Source organism: Limanda limanda, chromosome 18, assembly GCF_963576545.1.
Source record: "Limanda limanda chromosome 18, fLimLim1.1, whole genome shotgun sequence".
In the NCBI taxonomy this organism is placed as follows: Eukaryota; Metazoa; Chordata; class Actinopteri; order Pleuronectiformes; family Pleuronectidae; genus Limanda; species Limanda limanda.
In genome coordinates, this window is record NC_083653.1 from 14,577,439 (window position 1) to 14,598,163 (window position 20,725).

Consider the following 20,725-nt stretch of genomic DNA (forward strand, 5'->3'; position numbering starts at 1 on the left):
AAATCCTAACTCCATTGGCTGACTCTTATGTGCTAACTAAGCAGTCATAACCACCCTCCAGTTTCATGAAAAGCTAAAGTATTAAATTGACCTGTATAGTGTTATTCTAGCTGAGTTTTCAGGACAGTCACTGTGCAGGAATGCTCTATCTCTGTATTTGCTGTGTTAGCTCATTCGTGTTTGTTCAGTGACTGTTGATTTGAAGTTTGACCTGTTGCTGTGCTGAAAGCTGCGTCCGGCATGAAGGACACGGCCCAGGCAGATAAACTCAGACTCAGACTCAACAGCCCTATTATCTGCCCCTGAACCCGGCACTTTCCCTCTCAGGTCATTTCTTTGGAATCGGCAGCACCAGTTACGGGAATTTCCTGCACTTTCAGAGTGTGCTATTGTACTGAGAGCACTCTATGTGAATAGCGGAGGGCAGTGCCTCAGTGGTGTCAAGTGTGATCTTGTTTGCTTTTGATTTTCCGTTGTGGAAACGTGAAAACTATAAGCGCTTTCTCATTTCTCGGGCGCAATGGAGGAGTAAAAAAGGGAGAGCGCTTTGAAACGGCTCCGGATGTTACGTCGGGTCGGAAACAGCGCACATGTCACGGGGGGGGGGGGGGGGCCCTTGTCCAGCTGTCACTGCCCTCAGCAGCAGATGCACTGCACACATTGGCTGGTGTCGAATGCTGCCAGGCTCACCTGTGGCCCTCACTTAAAGGATTTAACAGTTTGCTTTGTCTTATCTTTCTTGAGCAGGTTTGAAGTTGCCATGATCTAGTGCAGCTCCTGTTCAAAACCTGCCTGTTGTGAATGGGCCGTTTGCTCCGGGGATACCTCAGAATTACCAGAGTCCTTCTCAAACAGTTCTACAATACTGTCTCTTTTTATTGGTTTGTGTCCTGGACGTTGTTTGCAGAGCTTTTTTATAAACGGTCTATTGTGCAGAGTGAAGTTAGAAAGTTTTCCTTCATCCTACCTGGTTTATCTGCAATGAAGACTTTATAGTTTTATAGATTTAATAGTTTATTGATATTGAACAGATCGCATCTCCAAATCGCACCATATTAGACACTGCATCTACCTGGACCGCTAATAATACATGTGTCGTTTGCTGCAGGGATACCTCAGAATTATCAGAATCGTGAGTCCTTCTCAAACAGTTCTACAATACGGTCACTTCTTAGTGTTTTGTGTCTTGGACGTTGTTTGAAGAGCTTTTTATAAATAGTATATAGTGCAGAGTGATGTTAAAAAGTTTCCCTTCATCCTACCTGGTTTATCTGCAATGAAGACTTTATAGTTTTATAGATTTTATAGTTGATTGATATTGAACATATCGCGTCTCCAAATCGCACCATATTAGACACTGTATCTACCTGGACCGCAAAGAATACATGTGCCGAGTGTGAAGTCGATAAGATGAACGGCTTGGGAGATACATGGATGTGTTTCACAGACAGACAGACAGGCACTTGTGGAACATGTGCATGTACATGTGTTACTGAGTAATTAACTGCAGAGACACTCATTCTCTTCCTGTCACTGTCCAATCCTACACAATGACCCTGCGCCCCCACTGATGCAACTTCTCTTCCTTTGCTTCCTTTGCATCATCGTCATCGTCACCATCAGCAGTCACGTCAGGCCTTCAGATGCGATTCACTCGTGTTTCCTGTGACCGCTCGCCAAGTGAAAGCTGCTGTAAAAGTGCTGGATTTGAATGAAAGCCCCCCCCCCCCCAAGCAAAACTGCTTCGCTTTCTTTCCCGTTCAGTTTTAGCCCCGAGCGTTGTCGCCATTGTATTCTGTCCGGGTGGGGGGTGGACTGGACTATTGTATGGCCTTTTGAACGGGGTAAATTTCAAACAATACTTTAAAATGGAGCTCATTGGCAGTTCTTCTTTCCTCTGTTTACCCTGGGCGTTCCTCTTTGACTTTAATCTCACTTCAGCTCTTCATGAGTCAAAACCAGGAAACCATTGAACACAAACACAGGGGAGTCTGCTGCTCATTTTTAATAAACCATCACAGTACAACCTCTGACATACGTGTGCTCTCTAGGAAAACCAGCTTTTAAAGACGACGGCTGTGGGTCATGTCACTTTAAGTCTTGTTAAAAGCAGGTTAAAGACTGTAATTATGACACATGTAACAATCATGTACTGTAGTGAGAAAGCATGATCACGTCTCTTCTCACACCTCCGGCAGTTCCTCTAGGTTTCTGCATCTATTTATGTTTATGCAACTCATTGAATGCAATTTAATAGAGTATGATTACACTGTGGTACTTGAACTATAAAGTGAGGGATCGAAGTACATCTGCATATAACATTAAGGGGAAAAAAACACCTGATCTAAAAATGTTGAAAGGTTTGTTTATGAGTACAGTCGTCTGTACTTAAACAATTCAAATACCTGTTCCTAAGAGGTTGTGTTTATCGACAGTCTGCATATTGTTGGTTTGTTTGATAGTAAGCAAGATCCTGCTTAAACTACAGGATGGATTTCCATGAGACTTGGAGGAATTATGTGTTATGGGTCAGGGAAGAACCCATTACATTTTGGTGCAGATCCAGGAATCTGTTTCACTTTCTTTAGCTAAGATAGGGCATTTTTGTGAATTTTTGTGAAGTACTGTGCATATCTGGATCAGGGGCAGTTACAGGAATTTCTTTTTCACTTTCAAGGTGACATAGGGCATTGGCCTTGGTGGAGGTAAGTGCTCTTCAAGGGCCCTTCTAGTTTGCTGGATATTTTCGGTGCATATTTATTTCATCACCCAGAGGAAGGAAACTCAAATTTACTGTCAAGATCCTCCTCTATGCACCCTTTATAACACTGTATCCTACAATTGCCATGGGCAACAGGACAAAAAATAAGCCAACACACCTTTCTGCCTAATCTTGAACAAGCAATGATTGAGCAATTCGTTATAAGGTTCACATTTAATTCAGTCTTTCCTTTGTTTCATAAAAAAATAAAATACTGTGTCTTGTGAATACTCACAGTCGTCTCTATGGGCATTTCCTGTTTGCAACATCCACTACTGGGACACACAAAGGGTCTTCATCACGGGGTGGAGGGGCCGGAGCTGCTAGCTCAGAAAGTCTTGGTTGTCATGGGGCCCGTTTAAACAGTGTTGTAAAAGCAGCATGCACCGTGACATTCAGCTTCCAGGCAGTTGTGAGCTCGTCAGAATGTGTCGCACATTGTATTTCCCTCCCTCCCGCCTCGGACAATGTGCTAATAATTATGGGGAGCCCGAGGCCCGTGTTTGCGCTTGGCGGGGAAGTAGTGCAGTGGGAGGGTTGTGCGCCGCTGAAATAATTCAGCCTCAGAGATGTAATTAATGGAAGCTATACATTGAAAGTACAGCTTTTTCACATCCTTTAAAAATGGTTTAAACAGAATATAAACGGGAAATATGCAAATAGGAGCAGGTAAAGAGGCGTATCATAAGGTGCAGAGCTCATACCCCCGTCAAGGCCCAACAGTCCCTTTAACTTCAATCTAGCTCAACCAAATTTCACACACTCATCAGTTCTCTATGCCAGTTCGCTTTTTCAAGATCCATGAATTGTTCAAAACCTTAAGTGTTAAGGGAAATACCTGGGTCTGTCTGCTGCTCTGGATATGCTCCAGATTTAACATGTTCCTCCCTGACCCGTCATGTTTCATGGTAATACATCCAGTAGTAATATGTCCTGAAGTTTTTGCATAATCTTGCTTCCAAACAAATAAACAGAGAGGGTAAAAAGGGGTACCACACCAAAAGCGAACACCAAGCCTCCACAGATGACCCCCCCCCCCCCCGGCTCCATGGACTCGAGCAGCCGACACGCCCAAGCACACAACGTCCAGGTACGTCAGAACCCAAGCATGAAGAGACAGGGAGTCAGGAGGCCTCCAACGATTTGCGACCAGTTCCTTGTTGCTTGTGTTTTGCTTCTAAAGTAAGGCCAAATTTGATATGTCATTAAGAGTGTTACAGGTGCAGGCTGGTCTCATTAAAGTTTTGTAGGAAATGCAACTAAAAGTAATGCACTAGAATTCATCTGAATTCCACGTAGTCAGGAGGCTGGGGACACGTGACCTATGAGCTTCTCTCTCTTCGTGAAAAAACATGGCGGATATTCATTTTATTCTTTATGGGATATTAAATGTTTTCATCGTTTAAATGTGTTTTTGATCAACTTTGAAGCAGCGCATTTTATTTTTATTTTCATAATCTTCTTTGAGATGGTTTGTATGATCTTTTGTTGTTACTTTACTTCTGAGGTTTTAAGGTGAGCCAGGCCGCTTGATTTTAAACAGCCTGGACAGGTTGGAGGAAAAGTCTTTCAGGATCCGAACACTGGTGCACACTCACAGAACTTATGAAAATAACGTGTCGGGTCAGCAATATTTCTCATATACCTTCCAAGGTGTTATATACACCGGATTTCTGGATTTTGTCCCAATCAACAGTTGAGTTCAGGCCTGTTGATATTTTTTTATATAGAAAAATACTTTTCCTCTGAGATACAGACCCAAACTGATGAATAAATTCTGAGCAGCACTTTCGTTTGTGACAGGAAGTGACATATGCTGCAACCTTCCTGTGTGACACTTGGCACGCTACAGCAACAGATGGACTAAATGAGATTAAAAAAAATAATGATATGCAGCGTACTGTAGTAGATTTAAGACCAATAGAGCCCGAGCGCCTGGTTCTAAAATAAAACAGTTAGGATGGGGGTGTAAGTATTGTTATTCGGATGCTAATTATATGTGTGTTAAACAGCTCTGTAATTACAGACTGATTTTCTGTATTGCAACTGAGAAATAGGAATCCTAGTGTGTGACTGCTTTGAATGCAAGCCCGGACAGCAAGAGAATAATCAACAACATGTATATCTCAAATTATTTCCTCATTCTGAGCAGTGATTACAGATGCAACAAGTGTCTCAGCCACTCTTTAGAAAGCTGTTGTAATAAACCTGGTTGAACCCAGGTTAAAGGTTGAAATTCACACATTGTGTAATTATTAATAGGACTGCTGGAATTCTGTCTGGCTGAACAGGGAGCCAATTATTCTCAATGCCGCTCGCTCGCTCTCTCCCTCAGGTTCCCGTTGGCAACCGGCCACTTACAAAAACATAGAAATAGTTATCGATACCACAACTTTCATCCATAAATAAAGCACAACACCTAATCCAAAAATAACCCACCACACACAGCCTCCCCCCATCGGCTCTTACTAATGACCTGTCTGAGGAGCCATCTGCTTTCTTGTGCTCATAGCTCAGCTGTGTGTGTGTGTGTGTGTGTGTGTGTGTGTGTGTGTGTGTGTGTGTGTGTGTGTGTGTGTGTGTGTGTGTGTGTGTGTGTGTGTGTGTGTGTGTGTGTGTGTGTGTGTGTGTGTGTGTGTGTGTGTGTGTGTGTGTGTGTGTGTGTGTGTGTGTGTGTGTGTGTGTGTGTGTGTGTGTGGCGTCTGTGGTCATGTACATGTAAGGCAGGTTGCTGGCAGGTGCTACATAGAGCTCAGTGACTTGTGAAGGGACTAAAAGCAATTGTCTCAGCTCACTGGTCACTGTTTAATCTGAGCTGAAGTGATCCAACTAAAAGGCCTTATGATCTATAAAGGCAGCCTCATGCACTGGGACAAGGTTTCCTGTTGTCCCTGTATTACAGTGTTCAAACGTTCCTCTGTGTTCTATTCAGCCCTTGTGATAGATTGTCCGTCAGTTATCTTACTCTCTGAGGATCGCAGGGGGAGCTGGAGCGAATCCCCGCTGACATTGGGCGAGAGGTGGGGTCCACCCTGGACAGGCCGCCAGCATATTACAGGGCTATGATACAGAAACAAACTCATTCACACATCTCCCAGTCTCTCATTAACCTAATCCCCACACCGCATGTCTTTAGACTGTGGGTGGAGGCCAGAGTACCCAGAGACAACCCACGCAGAGAACACGCAAACTCCAATAAGTAAGAGGCAATAGTGCTAACCACTGCCCCAAGGCCCAACAGAACCCTTATGAAACCACCATTTAAAGTCACTAGATCCAGATTTTTACTTGGATCTGCACTTAATTGCACATACTGATAAATATCCGTCTACTTAATATTTCATCTCCATCCATGAATTATTCTCTGCATCCTTCCATTAAGTTACATGGTAATCCCTAATGTGGTTCTTGTCTGGTGCGTTTGTCTGTCTTTTAGTTCCCAGGGCTAGGATGAAAAACCTCTTTGAAACCGAGACACTGGAATACATGCAGTGCATTTCCTTACCAACAGACCACAAAGGTTGTCAGTCACATGGGCAACAACTTTATTTGCTCCATTGTTTCTACGAGGCCGTCACATGACTTCCTTATCTCCTGCCTCTCACATGATCTCACACTTATGCACAGTGCAACTGCAACTGTTTGTGATGCCGTTTTAGTGTTTTGCAACAAACCTGCTTGTGTACACAATTAGTCGCCCCTGCAGGCCGCCACAAAATCACTGGTGGAGCCTGTTGTGTCTGTGTGCACACAGATGAGTGTAATATGCTGAGCCATCTGCAGCATCATGTCTGCTCCATGCAGGAGACAGCCGCCCCCTCAGGTCCAGGGAGTTTGTCCAATACACACACAGACAGACACACAGACAGACACACAGACACACCCAGCATGCAAGTGTGCACTCATGCATCGCAGGTAGGACAGGTAGGTTACAACCAAGGCCACACGCTCTTACACAAGCACAAAGTGATGCCTGTGCACAGTGCACGAGAGGAGAAAAACAATGCATGACAATATGGTTTAATAATAACTGCTGTTATCCTGCTTGGTGTGCACGACTTCAAAAAGGGTTTGCCTCAGCAGTTTAGCTGTAACTACACACAGAGGAGACAGGGCTGCTAAATGACAGAAATACCTTGTCTTTGTTTGCTCTTGTCTCTATGGCAACGCTTACAAAGACGCCGCAGCAGATGGCTGTAGCACGTCTAAGTGGTCTAAATTGATCTATCGCCACTCCTTACACACCATTCTTCGACAAATATCTGGTTTCATCTTTTGAATAATCGTCAGGTGATGAATTCAAGAGCGCCGAGGTGGGACCAGAGGCATCTACGTATAAACAGTAGGGAAAAAATCCAGAAGTCCCATTAATCATGAGCTGCGTCCGATTGTGTACATCAATGAAACAGGCTCCTGAGCCAAAATACCAATGCATTAAGAGTATCATGCAATTATATGTGTACATACATGTGTAAAAGGAGAATTTTCCTAATCTATTCATCTTCTCTGTATTAAATAATGTGATATATTCTTTTGTTCTCATCATTGACTTTCCCCCATGTTATTATTACATGCATACATACATTTATCATTTAAGAATATACTGAGACGTGTGCTGTATTAGGATCTATCATTAGATATTCTTATATTTCAAACATGCAGGAGAAGGGTTCCTCCAAGAAATGTCCATATTCAAGCATCTACCTCTAAATTATCAACGATCACCCCTTCTCCTGCGTTTTGCTTGACTTGAACTACAGCCTGAGAAAAGCTACATAATGATAGCAGGGGTAATGCATTCCGCATGTGCACAATTAAGGCCCAGGGTCCGATCTGCCGCGGTCTCACCTAATATGGTTTTTAGACAACTTCTGTGATGCAGCAAGGTCATTTTATACTACACGCTGTGGTACAGACAAACGGGGTGCAACTTCCTTCGCAATTGGCTGCCTAGGTGCTCTCTTTTCATGCAAGTCGATTAAAGAATTTATAATTATATATTTTATGAACGGTGAATACAGCAGTCACTGGGCTGCAGCCACTTGCAACGCCACAGCATCAGAGATCTTCACTCATGTGAATCTGTCCGGCTGATGAGGCCGTCACAGAACAAAACTCAATCAGAAATGTCATATCCAATTTCCTTTAATCAATCAACATCACTCTGTGTTCATAGCTTTAACTATGAGATCAGAGGACACCATGGAAAGACAGTGTATATTAAAAGCTTCCCTGTCTATCGGTGGCAGTGGGGTGATGTGAGCAGGAAGACGGTTTATTAACAGAGGAGACTCGCTGCAGCTCTATAAGAGAAAAGAAGCATCTGCTCGGCTAAGTATCCTTAAACAAGTTGAAACAAGAGGAAACCTCCTCCTGCTCTACAACTGGACATGTGCTATGACCTCAGTGAAATGAGGAGTTCTCTATTGGGGATTGATTATGTTTTTTGTGTTCTTTTTCCTATTCATGAGATCAGAGAATTCTTTAAATTCCTGCTAAAGTTACACAAAGATATAATCCCAGATGGAAGTTGATCCCTGCCCTGCTGATTGATTATGATGAGCATAAAAGTAAGGGGCGCAGTCCGGATTCTTTCTATGCAACGTTTTTTTATTTTGTTTTGTGCTGACATCTAGCCAAACAAGAACCGGGAAAGACAGAGAGAAAAGCAGAGAGTAAGAGGCAGAGAGCAAAAGCGAGGGATGAAGGGAGAGAGAAAGAAAGAAGTGAGGAGGGTGTGACCTTAATCCTGCAGAGGGAAAGAAAGAAACGTTCACGCACGACACATGCACGCACATCTGGTCCATCCAGTTTCTACTGAGTATTGCAGGAGAAATGTGATGTGTGCTGGCAGTTAAACTTGTGATACGCTCTGAGTCAGCACTGGGGCTGGTTGATCAGTTTCTCTGTGACTGCAGTGGGCTGTCATTCATGGAACAAGGGTGTGGCTGTTTGGTTGCTGAAGCCCATTCTTGACTCATGACTCTTTTAGGTTCATCAACTGTTTTTTTTTCTTTTCTTATAAATGGTGTTTGAGATTATTCTTTTATCTTTGATTTTTTATTGGCATGGGTAAGGGTCATCACGTTTTGTAATTATGTATTTATTGAATCTGCTGTCTTTGTTTTAAATCACATTGTATTAGTTTGCCTCTTGTCTTTGGCGTTTTGTATTCTCGTTTTTATTCTTCCTCTTTGTGAGGCACTGACTGTTTGAAAGGTTACATTTGAATAAGCGTATTAATCATGATTGCAGCACTTTAGTTAACGTGTTAGCAAGGGCACAGCCATTTCCATTTTGAAGTTGACATCATATCTGTGAATTTGCACAAGCTATTATTAAAGTGACACTGACACAATTGTAAGCCAGTTCCAACACCATCGCCACACACTGCAAGGTCATGCACATTATTGCACAGCGCCTCCGTGTCTAACTCTGCACACAAGCCACTACACGTTCCACCAGCACTCCAGGACATACTGTAAAAGTAGGCTACTGTTCCAGGTGAGGGCGGCCATGCCACCAGGGAGACAGAGCAGATTCTGTTAATGACACCACTGATCTGGGTTCTGTCCAAAAAAGCCTGCAGGGAGGGCTTCGCTCTCTGTCTCATCAAATAACAATTAGCTGCAACAAGTGCCAGGGATGTTGGAAGGAAAATGTGACAACACAACCGCTGTGTCTGAACTAAAGGGCAGACAACAATCCACCATGTTGGGGTAAGTAGCTCCATTCCACTAACTTTATCCTGAAACTGGAAAGATAATATACTTCGCAGCTGAAGTACACTGCCCTCATGTGGCTAGCACAGCACTATGAGTTGATACACACTAGGGCTCTCTCTCTCTCTCTCTCTCTCTCTCTCTCTCTCACTCTCTCTCTCTCTCTCTCTCTCTCTCACTCTCTCTCTCTCTCTCTCTCTCTCTCTCTCATTGTGTGTGTGAGTGTGTGGGAGACCAAATGGCCCTGGTTTTAATTGTGTTTTGGTTAAAGTTCAGGTTAGGTGTGAATTTGTCAGGTTTAAGGTTCGGAATAAGGTTTTGGTTATGCTTTCAACAATGAATGGAAGTCAATGCAAAATCCCAATAGGGTTGGCTGCCTGTGTGTGTGTCTGTGTGTACGTATATGGTTTTTTTTACCTCTTTTTGTAACCTATAGGACAGTATCACATATATATTATGATATGATATGGCCAATATTAGTAATTTCCATTATATTAAAAGCTGAGGTTTAGGTATATAGGCCTAGTATGTGTGTACTTGTACTGATATATTTGTGAAGACCAGTTTGAGCTTACCCCTTTGTGTGTGTGTGCATGTCTATCTATTGTTATGAGGGCCAGTTTTGGTTCAAAACCATCATTGTGAGGACATTTTGGCTGGTCCTCACAAATTCAAAGGGCTATTTGATGGTTAAAACTTGGTTTTGGGGTAAGAATTAGGTTTAGGTTAGGGTTAGGGATTTAGTTATAGGGTAAGGGGCAGACTAGGGAATGTGTTATGTCAATGAGTCATCAACTATAGAGAGACGTGCATGTGTGTGTGTGCATGTGTGTGTGTGTGCTAGTGAGGGTGGGAGAGAATGAGAGATGGACAGTGGGCTCCAGTCGGCCTACATCCGTGTCCCAACTCCCACACGAGCTGCAGACAGGGGGAAGAGTGGGTGTCTGGTCGGGGGGCGCAATGGTGACCCACATCCTGGCTTACACCACACCCCCTCCGTGCATCTCTTTACGTCAGCCTGCATAAGCACCCACCAGATCAGAGCAACACGATTTCCACTCATTAAAACCGAAATGCATTCTCGTGTCACTTTAAAGGCACCGGTACGTGTTCACGTGCCGGCGGACGTGGGCACTTCCTCTGGATTTTTGAAATCCCTCATTTTACTCCATCTGTGGGAGCCAGCGTCTCCTCCAGGATACGTCCATGTTCTGCTTCCACAGGGGTGTTCACACGCACCAGAGTATATACATCTTGAATTAATAATATGTGCTTTGCTGCTGCCCAATAATAAATAGTTTCGACTTTGATACAAAGCTTATAGTTGAATAGTGATCTTTGAAGAAGTGATTGAATCTACTATTTTAAGAAGGTTTTCGAGCGAGCACCCCTACATGAAAACGTGGTGCGCTCCACTCCCTGCCGTTAGCCGTTGTTGTATCCGATGCTACTGAACAGATTCGCCGTGTTACAAACTCGCTCCCCACTGGCACAAAACCCCGGAAAAGATGCTCCTTCACGGGACTAAAACCAGAAAACACGCCGCCAGAAGTCCCGGGAAACTTTACCGAACTGCGGGCAAACTTTGAGAGATTCCAAACCCGCATACCACTTGTCTACAGTTTGCGAGGAGTGTGTTAGCATTGTTTTATCTCACCACCACTGTTGCCATTGGACGCGGACACAGACACATCTATATATACATTCTTTTTTTTAATTATTTTTTCTTCTGGAGCAAGTCCAGTCTGATGAATTCACCGAAAAAAGACGGAGACGACGATGTGCCCGTTAAAGACCCGGTGAAATATGGCGAACTGGTCATTTTGGGGTAAGTCTGCCTTTTTTGTTTTTTTCTTTAACCTGGAGCTATAGTAAGAAACGTGTGGGATGGAGAAACCCTCCATTAACCTTGAGTGTGTAGCATTAGCATCGGCACAATAAACCCACAGATGACGTGTGAGCTCATGGTTGTTCTTGTTAAAACAAATGGCTGTTAGGGTGTTTTATTCGGGCTGGAAACCTTTATAGTACCAGCTCGTTTATTACACACCACCGCCAGGGAGGTGTAGTAATGTTACAAACTAACTTTATCACAGGAAGCCATCTTCTCTTCCCTGTGGGGGTTTCCAGCATCAAGTATGCTTCGTATGTGTGAAGCTACATACATGTTGTAGCCATGGTGCATGAGGCCACACAGATGTAGCCGCTTTTTCATCAATGGTTGTGTCGGGGGTGGTGATGGAGGGAGGGAGGGGAGGGAGGGAGGGATGGGAGGGCTGGATTGCTCTCCCTGAAAATCCCAATGATGTCATACTATGCTGGATCTGCGATAGTGAGGCAGAGGAGGGTGATATCATCGCGTGTGGAGGAACATGCAGGTTGCCATGTATGATTTAAAGCCTGTGGAGTCTGTGGCTGTGGAAGACGGCGCCTGCATCCAGATGACCATCCATGCCGAGGAGGAAGGAGAAGCAGGAGGAGGAGGAGGAGGAGGAAGGAGGAGGAGGAGGAGGAATAAAGCCTCCCTACATCACCAGCCACACAGTGGGGCCGGATGTGCTGATGACAGCCACCAGCTTCCACTGAATTTCCCACCCCTTCATCCTCCATGCTGTGCTTGGTGGTCTGCAGGGACCAGAAATGTCACAGCACACACACACACACACACACACACACACACACACACACACACACACTCCCACTCCTACACGCAGAGTCACGCAGCGCTTCCTGTGTATGCCAAAGATAACTGACCTAATGGCCTATTGCTTCCCCTCTGGCTGGACGTGGAGTTAGGAGGCTGCAGGCCGCCTGTATCAGAATACTGATGAGTCGTCCTTCCCGTCGTTTGACTCTGTGAACAGAGCCGGCCTTCACACCCTCTGAGGAGGCTGAGGAAATGATCGCTTGATGCAAATGGTAGATTTCCAGCCATGCAAAATACACACAAGCGCACCCTGCGGTTTGTGGCGAGATGCTTAATGTGCCTCTTCGATTTGTAGGAAATGCACTTTGTGTTGGCTCGCTTTTAAACTGTAACGGTTGAGGTATGGTTTGAGTGATGGCCAAAGGCTTGTGGGTTATGATAGCTCTCCTCCTTGTGGGCCTACATTTGAAAGACTGTCTGGTATTATTGTGTTATTAAAGCCACATACAGTATGTTAAAAATAACTCAATCATATCAGGCTGTTGGTTTGAATATCATATTATTTATTTTTTTTAAACCTATATTTATTGTTCTTATATAGTTTTAAACATTTACATCAATTTACATACATATAAGACCCTTCCCCAACCTGAACATATGGCAGCATAAATGGAAATAAATAATACAAAAGTCACAGAAATTGCTCAGATTTGATTACAACATAAATTCAAGTACAAAAAAATGTAAAATAGAATACAGTCACTAACAAGAAACAGAGCACAGCACACATTCTTCACACCAGATTAGTCACTTCACATTTCCAATGCCTCTTCAATGTCACCATTCTTAACAAAGTCCAAAAACATCTCCCAGATACTAAAATTGAGAAGGTTTGATAGTTCTCCTCCTTGTGGGCCTACATTTGAAAGACTGTCTGGTATTATTGTGTTATAAAAGCTACATGCAGTATGTTAAAAATAACTCAATCATATCAGGCTGTTGGTTTGAATATCATATTATTACTTAGGTTATCAACTATATTGATTTGATTTATTATGACTCTGGCCCTTGACCACCCTATGTGCTCAAACATACAGCAGGTAACTCCCAGCATCAGAACAGGCTGTTCTCTCGCCTGCTTCCTGTCACATGTCATGTTTTCCTGGCCTGTTTTGTGCAAGCGTGGTTTGAATTTGCATCTGTCGGCCGTAATGATCGCGTGCGCCGTGTGGTCGATTGCAGCTCCAGTGCGACCATGTGATCTTTGCAGTGGCTGCCTGCCATCGCTCATTACCTTAGTTAGCCTGGACACTGTGTACGGCGGCACGGCCCCTGTCCCAGCAGCCCCCCGGCATCGCTCCATCCACCTCTACCCCGTGACCCGCTCCCGTCGCCATGCAAAAACACCCTCTTGTCTTTGCTGGCTATCTCCCCCCACACCTGTTTATCTCAGCCACAGCCCCTGTTAACAGTCTCAGTCGCATTCCTCCGCCTCACACCCAGTCCTTTCTCCGCCAGCCTCTCTGGGTTTTGCTGAGTGCTGACTTTTTACAGGAGCAGCTCTCCTCGGTGCCTTGCCCTCAACAAAAATAAACCCTGTGTCGAGGGGCAGAAGGAGTGAATATTTCATATTGTGCTTTATGATGTGCACACATGCGTGATGCAGGCCATGGCTGCCCAGCACACTTCACATAGCTCTTACCGTGTCCTTTTCCTCCGACCCTTATGCCTCCCTGCCTCCATATCCTTTCCCTTCCCTTATTCTCATGTCATTCATTTAGCTTAAGTTTTCTCTCTTTAATACTCAGGATAGATTCTGACTGCTTCTCTTTCTGCATCAGTGCGTTTGCCACCTTTTTCGCTCTCTCTAAGCTGATTTTCTCTCCTGTGCCCTCTTATCCTCGGTCCCATTTCATATCTCATACCTTCGCACCAGAACCCTCAGAGCTCTGTCCTCATATGTCTGTCTTTACTGACCCAGTCCTCCTCTTGTCAGACGGCATTTGAATTAACAGGCAGGGCAGTGGACGGAGCCGGCAGCACTGAGTCATCCTCCTTAGTTGGACTCCACAGTTAATGTCAAGTACATGCAGCCTGTTTGAAGGGTTTTCCACGTGGAATGCCCGATCATCTCACCATCAGCCCACTGACTCTCTGCCCTGCTCTCTCCGTGTGGTTGATGTCAATGAATTCTGTCTCTGAGATCCATAGAGGTTTAGTTCATTAAAACGTATAATGCCAATAAACTTCTCTTAGACAGACAAACAGACTTTTACTAACAAAATGTACTAGTGAAACTGAAGTCAATAAACAATGTGTCATGTTAATTTACAAAAGATATGGGCAAAACCTTTAGTTTGGCTAAATACAGCAAACAATTATTTTAACTGCAAATTAATCAGCCTTATTTTTTTCATCAAAAACAGTTATATATCAATCCCCGATACTAAAAAGGCGGTCGGAGAGTACCCACCCTTAATCGAATTTTTCCTTCACCCATGCCCCACCCTTATCGGTTTAGTAGTTTTTACAAAACTCAAAATATTTACCTTTTAAAGAGATGGATCTAATACTTTGCCTAGAAAATGTGTTTATCCGATAAACCACAAATGACATAATATACTAATAATTTCAACGTAAGGTCAGATGAATAATTCAAATTTGTTTTGGGTTTCAACTAAGAATTTTTTTTGACCAATTAGTCAGTTTATTCTGTTGTCGGATGATCCGATTTATGTCTAAACAGCTCACCAGAGCCAAGAGTCATGTCTTAAAACAAATATTATATAAACTGTCCAGCAGCAAAAAACTCAGATTTTTGATGAAACAAATGAAGAAAGGCTGCTGTGTTTTTTTGGCATTCGACCATAAGATTATTGGCATTTAATGAACAAATTAATCAAATATAAAAAAAACTGTCAGGGAATGATTTTATTTTTAAAGACAGTTTAATGAATCAAACCGTTTCAGAGCTACATGGTACAAACGTAGTCCGAGCAGGCTGTGGCGTCGTCAGCCCACGCTGCTGCAGGACTGACTGACTCAGAACAGAGCCAAACCAGATGCCCTCTGATCTGATGCAGTTTGAAGGCCAGTAAAACCAGTTATTGTCCCTCTTAAAGTCTTCTTGCCTGCGGGGTATCCGCTGAATAGTTTTAATAAAGACCATGTCCTGCTGATTAGTCAGAAGCTGAAAACCAGAATACTGCCTCCTGTGTCAGCCCAGACTAAAAATCTGGTTTTAACACGGCTTCAAAAAAAAAGGACAATGTCCAGATTTCAGTTAGTTCTGACATTAGAGAGAAGTTAACATGATCATTACACAGTAATTTCAATAAAAAAAAAAGGAAAACTGAGAATATATTCATGTTGGTTTTTAAAAGGCTCTGTCTAGAAAACATTATTGACCACTCCTAAAGCTCTTTATGTCCAAACTAGAACACACACTCAAAGCGAACTGCAGCTTAACTGTTAACTGTGATTCTGTTTATAAAGTTATTCAAGCTTGCTGAAAATACTTTTCACTTTAAATAGAAGTTAAACAACAAGCTAGCTCCACTTTTTTCAGTATGCAAACAAGATCACTGTGTTTTTTCCACCATGAGGCATTCTCCATGAAACAATGTGAATGGGATGAATGTGTGAACTTGTGTACGTGTTGTCTCTGAGTTGTATTCTGGTCTCATCTGGTTCATTTGGGTGTGATGTCCTTATTTCCGTCCTGTGCATTGTCTTTCCGCAGGTACAATGGTTCTCTTCCAACCGGAGACCGGGGGCGCAGAAAGAGTCGCTTCGCTCTGTACCGAAGGGCCAAGGCCAACGGCGTCAAGCCCAGTGCGGTGCACATCCTCAACACGCCACAGGACAGCAAGGTACATGTGTGTTTGCTGTGTGTTTTATCAGCGTGGAGCATTCCTTTCCTTCCTGTGACTCCCTTCTCTTTCCTTAATGGGCCAGAGGATGGATGACTCAGCATGACGACTGGTGTGTGTGCTCTGTCACTCTCTGTCGTATGCGTGCATGTCTGCATTCATAAATGGGGACAGAGAAACGATGAATTAAAGAAAAAAATGTTAAGACAGGTTTTACCATCATGCGCTCATTGTGACATGCTACTACCACATTAAGCATAATATTACTTTGTTTTTACAATTATGAATTGACCATGTTTTCTTCAGTTTCGTTTTTCTTGGCGTTTGTGGATTTTGAAGAGATAAAAGACTGTCCCAGAAGATGAGCTCATCCACTCATCCTGCTTGCTGTTGTTGTTGTTGCAGGCCGTACACAGCAGGGGGCAGCACAGCATTTCTTTCACCTTGTCCCGTAACCAGACCGTGGTGGTGGAGTACTGCCACGACAACAACACAGACATGTTCCAGGTAACACATTGAGAAACTCAAAACAGGGTCAAATGTTTCTATACAAAATTTCGGGAATAATGGTCGATACGGTAACTACACAAATTAGCTCAAATTTGTGATCACAAGCTGTTTTTCTACCAAAAAAAGCTGTTATGTAATCTCAACAAAGCAGTTTTTTTCTTGTCAGTAGATTATTTTGGTTCAGATCCATTAAGAAGTAAAAATAAATTCTCGTGAGGAAAATCTCCATCAAAGTCTATTTTTATACACCAGGTTTTGCTCATATAATAGTATCACAGATTCATTTTGTTTTCAGAAAACAATGAATCTTTCATTCAAGTTACCCACACATTAAAAGCCACAATCATCATCAACAGTATGTTAACAGACAGTACACCACTTTTAATTCTGAATATCACTTTGTTTTGATAAATGTTCTTCACAAAACGCTTCTCGGTGTCTGCCCCCACAGATCGGACGCTCCACAGAAAGTCCCATCGACTTTGTGGTGACAGACACCTCTGGAGGGGGGAAGGAGGGGGAGGACCCCTCCATTGCTCCCAGCACGATCTCACGTTTTGCCTGCAGAGTCGTGTGCGAACGCAGCCCACCCTACACTGCACGCATTTACGCCGCAGGCTTCGACTCCTCCAAAAATATCTTCCTAGGAGTGAGTACTCTGATATTCCAGCCAATAGAGGTGTCTGATAAGAGCTAAGGATTGTAGCTGTTTGAAATACTGACAAACTCAAGGTGTGTGTTTTCGATAGATGGTTCTCAATTTAGGGTTCTTGACAGCTTTGGGCTTGTGATATGATTTCTGTAAATCAATTACAATTTAAAACCATTTTTAATAGAATATTCTAGCCTTAATTGTTATAAAAGATTAAAAGTAGTATTCCAATCTAAGAGAAAACCATGCAAATAAAAATATTTTATCAAACTTGTGATATTATCTGTGCCCATGACCACTGAGCTGATTATAACATATTAGTCATGATAGTTGCAGCAGGTTAATTAACTGGACCATAAGATATATTGCAACATGTGCACTGGGGAGAATTTTATGCAAAGTAGCTCAAATCAATATCCTCTGGGATAATGGGGGTCCTAAGTCTCTGAGGTCAGGGGCTAAAACAGTTAGGAAAATCTGAGCTAAAACCAACGTTATATGATATCATGAATCATTTATACGTGCTCACGTCTGTGCCACCCCAGGAAAAAGCAACCAAATGGAAAAACCCTGATGGACACATGGACGGTTTGACCACCAACGGGGTTCTAGTGATGCATCCAGAGGGGTTTCCAGAGGAGCCGAAGCAGGGGCTGTGGAGGGAGATCTCTGTCTGCGGTGATGTCTACGCCCTTAGGGAGACGCGCTCCGGTCCCACCCGGGGCAAACTGGTGAGTCACCACTGTTTAGGTTGCCACGTCCGTTTCGCTTTTTGACCCCATGAAGGTGGTGTGAGGCTTATTTTTGGTTTGTGTGCGTCTCTGTATCCAGGCAGAGGGAGAGAGCAGCGCACTACGAGACGGCTCCCTGGTTGACCTGTGTGGTGCCACCCTGCTGTGGCGTACGGGCGAGGGGCTCATGCGTGCGCCCACCCTGCGGCACCTGGAAGCACTTCGACAGGAGCTCAATGCGTCCCGCCCCCAGTGTCCTGTCGGCCTCAGCACACTGGCCTTCCCCAGCCTGCCACGCAGCCACAGGTCAGTCTTTAGTGCTTGTTCATACAATGGATTGTGTGTTACCGTCATGTCTAAATTACCAACTACTACTGACAAGAAACGTTGATGTTTTACTGTAGCCTTGAAGAACGTCAACCCTGGGTCTACCTCACTTGCGGCCACGTCCATGGACGCCACGACTGGGGCCAGAGATCTGAGAGGGAGGAGCACCCGGGGGAGGGCGAGGGCTCCACTACCCGCCGAGAATGTCCCCTGTGCAGGAGTGTGGGTCCCTACGTGCCCCTGTGGCTGGGCTGTGAGCCGGCTGTGTATGTTGACGCCGGCTCTCCCACTCACGGTTTTGTTCCGTGCGGTCACGTCTGCTCAGAGAAGACAGTCAGGTACTGGGCAGAGACCCCACTGCCCCACGGGACCCACGCCTTCAGACCCGTCTGCCCCTTCTGCTCCAGTGCCCTCAACACCCCCGGCTGGACTCGGCTCATCTTCCAGGGTCCCATCGACTAGTCACCACTGCAACCACTATAACAACAACCATTCATGTCGCAAATATTGGTCAGTATGGAAAATTAATTAAGTTGGAGTGCTTAACGTCATTTTTCGCGTTATTAAAGCATATGTGTTCTGCAGTCAGTATTCAAACGTTGTCAGTGAACACAGGTCCATGCTGAAGAATCCTGTGTCTTGTTTATCCTTCAGTCGCTGTTAATTGGTATAGGATGATGAGGATAGTGGCAGAATAATCCATACTGCCATGTGAACAGTATTTATTCTGAAATACCTGAGGTCCCCTTCTCTGTTCTTCAAGAGTCTGCTGGTCTCACAAGCCGATTTACCCAGAAACCTCTCTGAAAATACCCAAAAGAGCCTGATCTCCACCATTAGGTTTCGTGTGAAGTGTCTCACTCAGTGAATCATGAATTTTGACATCATAGTCTCCACTTTCAGATTTAATATCCACCACTTTCACCTTCGTTTGCATCCTGACTTCCTCGCTAACCTGAATGCCCAGCTGATTCATATTCATAGCTGCACTCAACAGGCTGTCTGATAAGTACCTGTGTTAAATGAGCGAGGGATCAAAGGTTGTTCCGTGAAGAGGAAATGATTAACCACTTTTAAAATCATTGTTTGTATTCAAATATCCATTTAGTGTGACACCTATGCACAGGCCCACGATGAACGAGACCCCCCCTGTTTACCATTAGCTTGGAGGTAGAACCTGCAGACTCTTTGATTAGCACTGAAGCACCAGAGGGAGCACTTCATGCTATGTAAGGACAAGTCTTATCCAGATTATCGAGCAGACAAAGGATAAACAAGGGCTGGGACTAAAACTGGGTAAACGCCACTTCATAACCCCCTAAAGCAATAAAAGCACTCTCATAGATAAGCTAAATGTTGTGCTATGTTTAGCCAAGTGTTGTGTCAGCGCTGGTCACATATAACGAGGCTGAAATGGTTTCCAGGTTAAGGGCTCAACCAGAGGCGTGTTCAATACCACAATTCATTTGATTTCTACACGAGGTCGTAGACCAGGTAACCAGGTATCTTAGTAAGTGTGATGTAACCAAAGGCTGACATTTTAAAGACGAGCAACTGAATCAGTGAAAATATATTTTTAAATGCATCCAGTAGGGGGGGCCATGGATCTCGCGATGGAGCATGATGGCTGCAGGGCTGTATGTTTGATCCTCGGCTCCCCTGAACCCAGGTTGTGTCAGGAACGACACAAAGCTCATGCCAAATCCCATGTGGATGTTGATCCACTGTGGCAAACCCCATCAATTCAAATACATGAAGCAGCCACATCATGCCGACAGAAATCATGTCATCACATATAAGCATTTAGGATTGTTAAATGAAATTGAACACACTTCTGGTTACTGCATTCTGATTAACAGGCTCTGCGTTAGTGTGACGGAGCGTCTGAGCGGTTTGACCTAGCATAACCTCAAAAGAAAAACTTTTGTTTTGTTTGTTTTGTTTGGTTATTTCAAAGAAAACTATTTTGTTAGGAAATGGGGAGGGGATTTATCCGGGGAAGCGGGGGGGAATTCTTTTAGATGTTCAGTGTTAAAATGGAAAAAAAGATAGAAAAAAACTATTTTTCTAACAGATAATTGGTTTGAGTTAACCGTTGTTACTCAGTGTAAGCAAAGTTCTGTATGTTTCCGAATATTATCGTGTGGTAGATGTAGGAGAGCTTGTGAGTGAGAAAAAAAACGTTGCCAACACTGTGTCCAACAAACACACGTTAACACACTGCTACCATAAAACATTGCCCAGACAATGAATGTAGCCAAATACTCAGGCTATGTTAAGCCTTCCCTGGTGCTCATATTGAATGGTCTATATTGTGATACTATTTTTGTAACTGAATATTATGGTGTAGCCTGGTGAACTAGCTCAAAAGAGTCTGATGATTTCAATAATAGCCTCAAGTGTGGAAGACGTATAATTGATAACACACACACACACACTCACGTGGAATTTGTGTCTCGCTTGCATGTGCTGAACGTACACATACAGTATGTACACTACACAG

General features: G+C 43.8%; 1 protein-coding gene across 1 annotated transcript; it reads left to right on the plus strand.

Annotated features, from left to right (window-relative positions):
• The first annotated feature begins 11,081 nt into the window (after positions 1 to 11,081).
• Positions 11,082 to 20,198, plus strand: LOC133024691 (E3 ubiquitin-protein ligase pellino homolog 2). The gene is made up of 7 exons (XM_061091858.1): positions 11,082 to 11,311; positions 15,873 to 16,002; positions 16,408 to 16,509; positions 16,964 to 17,161; positions 17,710 to 17,895; positions 17,996 to 18,201; positions 18,300 to 20,198. Exons 1-7 carry the CDS (start codon positions 11,232 to 11,234, stop codon positions 18,682 to 18,684), a joined length of 1,287 nt encoding a protein of 428 aa, XP_060947841.1. The 5' UTR covers positions 11,082 to 11,231; the 3' UTR covers positions 18,685 to 20,198.
• Positions 20,199 to 20,725: the final 527 nt, after the last annotated feature.